Below are 2843 nucleotides of genomic sequence, written 5' to 3'. Positions count from 1 at the left end.
CATTACATACTGTGACTATTAACACAGCAGATACAGTTAAATAGAGAACGGCAGGAAGTTTTCAAATGTTCTAAAAAAATACAAACCCCCAACACACATATCTCATTACAAAAAAAATAAAAATAATATTCCAGGAAATTAAACACTAACACTACACATTGTATTTCATATTTATCTATGCTGCTCTATCTTGCCTCCACGCTAGCAAGAGGGCTGGTTTGTTGTGATTATGGTTTCAGGCTGATTCATATCTTCTAAATGTTTCCTTGTTGTCACTTCAATCTGTTTTGTCCACCTGTTGTCACTGCTTGACACTTACCACTGTAAACTCTTTAGGTGAGGAACTGTCTATTTGTCATGTGTTTTTAGTCCCTAGCACTGTCTCTAGTTCCTACAACAAACAGCAACAGCCACCACTGTAAATCTGGAATTATTACTAGCCACGATTGAAGGAAATTTAGTCACAAAAGAATTTATATATAAACTTTATTAAAATGCAGATGTTGTATAAACTCTCACAAGCAGTATTGTGCATTATGGTCCAAACTTTTAAAGTTTAATAATCATGTTTCTTAAATATAACTAGCTATGAAAATGTCATGCACATCTATTAAAAAGCAGAACCGCACATTTGATTTTAATTACTTCAAATGCAGTTGCATAAAGGTTTTTTTTCTTTTTTCTTTGCATAGGCTGTAAATAGCAACATTTAAGCTATTTTCTGATTTTTGTGACAAGAGCTGAGAGAGTCTTGATTTTAACAGTTGTTTGTTTTTTTAAGTGGAATAAAATAACGTGTTAGTACCCCTTGCACATTGCTGTGCTAAATATTTTTCTACACAAGTAACTGACATTTTTATATTTTCAATCACACGAGATATAATGAACACTGAACTGTCTTTGAAATAATATCTCACCACTGGGGTTCAACACTGAACTAAAAAACTTCCACAAGAGAGGAATTGATCCTGTCATAGAACAAGAAATGGCTTGTCCACTTGAGATGCATACTGCGAGCATGAAAATTACATGCAACATCCCCCAAATTTCCCACCATTGCTATCACCAGTTCAGTCTAAAAACAACTTAACTGTTCTTCAATAACGTTTTAGAATAATAGTTAATACAGCTGAGGCCATACATAATTTTGCCACAAAAACATAATTTGGAGCACAAAAATAGAAGAACAATTAACATATTCCCATTTCCTGATTCTTTTGCATATATTTGTTGTCTTGTGCCATAGAGTGAGGCTTTCAAAAAATAGACATACAAAACTTATTGTGCTTAATTCAGCGGCACATATGTACTAAAACTGGAACAATACAAAGGTAAAAGCTATTCTAGTTGTAAATCGCAAACACTATAATATTTGATATAAAAAGTTTACAAGGTATAAAATTAGGAAATGTGCATAGAACACACAGATTGCTTCAGAGGCCTTGAAGCAATATGATATTAATAGTAATACTATATTGGCAAGCCTCCCTAGTGTAGATGCAGGTTATACTAGTTCCCCAGGCAAAAAAATCTATGCTCTTATAAAGCACTTTAATGCTGGCTTAACTGCTTTTGCTGGTATAAAAATATAACAAAAAATATACCTCAAACTTCCCTATACCAGCAATTGTTTTTAGATGTACACCTTCCTGCGGTAAGGGAAAAAAAAATCATTGCCTACAAAATTCACTAGTTACATTTGGAAGAGGGTAGGCAAATAACGAGAAATCCAAGATGTATTTTGGTAATAACTCTTTTATGAGCCCACGCTGCGCCTTACATAGATAGTAATGCAGAGTTTCTGTAGTCACAGGCTTGTACCAGGACTGTCTTTCGGGGAACTGAATAAAAGAGGGTGCTTGCACTTGCTCCAGTACATGATTTGCATCCGCGTTCAGTCTTTCATATGATCCGATGAAATCGTACCTCACGGCGCAGGGCTGGCACAGGTTGTAGATGGGCATCCAGTGTTCATTCATCCTCTCTGGCTCTTCGTCTAGTAGGTACCGCAGAAATTCAGAGAAGGTCACGTCATCTCCGGTGGACTTTCCTGCGTTTTTCCGGTATCTTTTCACTATTTCCACCCCATACTTTAACTGGTACTCTTTGATCTCCCCAAACTTATTCCTGTAGGCCGACAGAAGCCTTTCCATTGGGTTTCGAACAAATATAAATTTATAATAGTGCTTTAAGCGGTAATTGATCTCATCCGGCTTCATGTCACCGAGGAAAACCAGGTCGCTCTTGTGGTCCATCTTGACCTTGACGTCGACGCTCTCCAGGGCCCCGTCCAAGACCTTCAGGATCCGTTTCCAGTTGGAGCAGGCCACTTTGGGGACGTAGCAGTACAGAAAGCGGTACTTGTCGCTGACCAGGATGTGCTTGAGCGCCGTCCTCCTCTGGGCCGCAGGCAGCTGCCAGACACTGCCAGGCATGTTCCTGTGCCCGCACACCATGCGGATGGTCCGGTTGCGGATGTCCTGCAGCACCTGGTGGCCCACGTCCTCGGGGGCCGCCGCCCGGGCGCCGCGGCCGCTCCTCCAGGACAGGTCCCCGCGCGCGGGGTGCAGCGGCGGGGCCTTCACCTCGGCCAGGATGCCCTTCTCGATGGCAGCTGCCAGACACTGCCAGGCATGTTCCTGTGCCCGCACACCATGCGGATGGTCCGGTTGCGGATGTCCTGCAGCACCTGGTGGCCCACGTCCTCGGGGGCCGCCGCCCGGGCGCCGCGGCCGCTCCTCCAGGACAGGTCCCCGCGCGCGGGGTGCAGCGGCGGGGCCTTCACCTCGGCCAGGATGCCCTTCTCGATCATGAGCAGCAGGCCGCTGGAGGCCACGATCACC

The 2843-nt window shown here is 43.1% G+C and overlaps 1 protein-coding gene across 1 annotated transcript in view; it reads right to left on the bottom strand.

The window, feature by feature from the left end:
• Positions 1-472: 472 nt before the first annotated feature.
• Positions 473-2843, bottom strand: part of CHST14 (carbohydrate sulfotransferase 14) — a 10554-nt gene continuing 8183 nt past the window's right edge. The window contains exons 2-3 of the mRNA XM_025197754.1: positions 2664-2842; positions 473-2463 (exon numbers count right to left, since the gene is read on the bottom strand). Of these exons, the coding sequence (XP_025053539.1) occupies positions 1671-2463; positions 2664-2842 (972 nt within the window). The 3' untranslated portion in view covers positions 473-1670. The remainder of the gene's footprint in view (positions 2464-2663; position 2843) is intronic.

This window comes from Alligator sinensis, unplaced genomic scaffold, assembly GCF_000455745.1.
Source record: "Alligator sinensis unplaced genomic scaffold, ASM45574v1 scaffold262_1, whole genome shotgun sequence".
NCBI classification, from domain to species: domain Eukaryota; kingdom Metazoa; phylum Chordata; order Crocodylia; family Alligatoridae; genus Alligator; species Alligator sinensis.
Note: the sequence above shows the minus strand (reverse complement) of the source record. Positions and strands in the feature narration are given on the sequence as shown.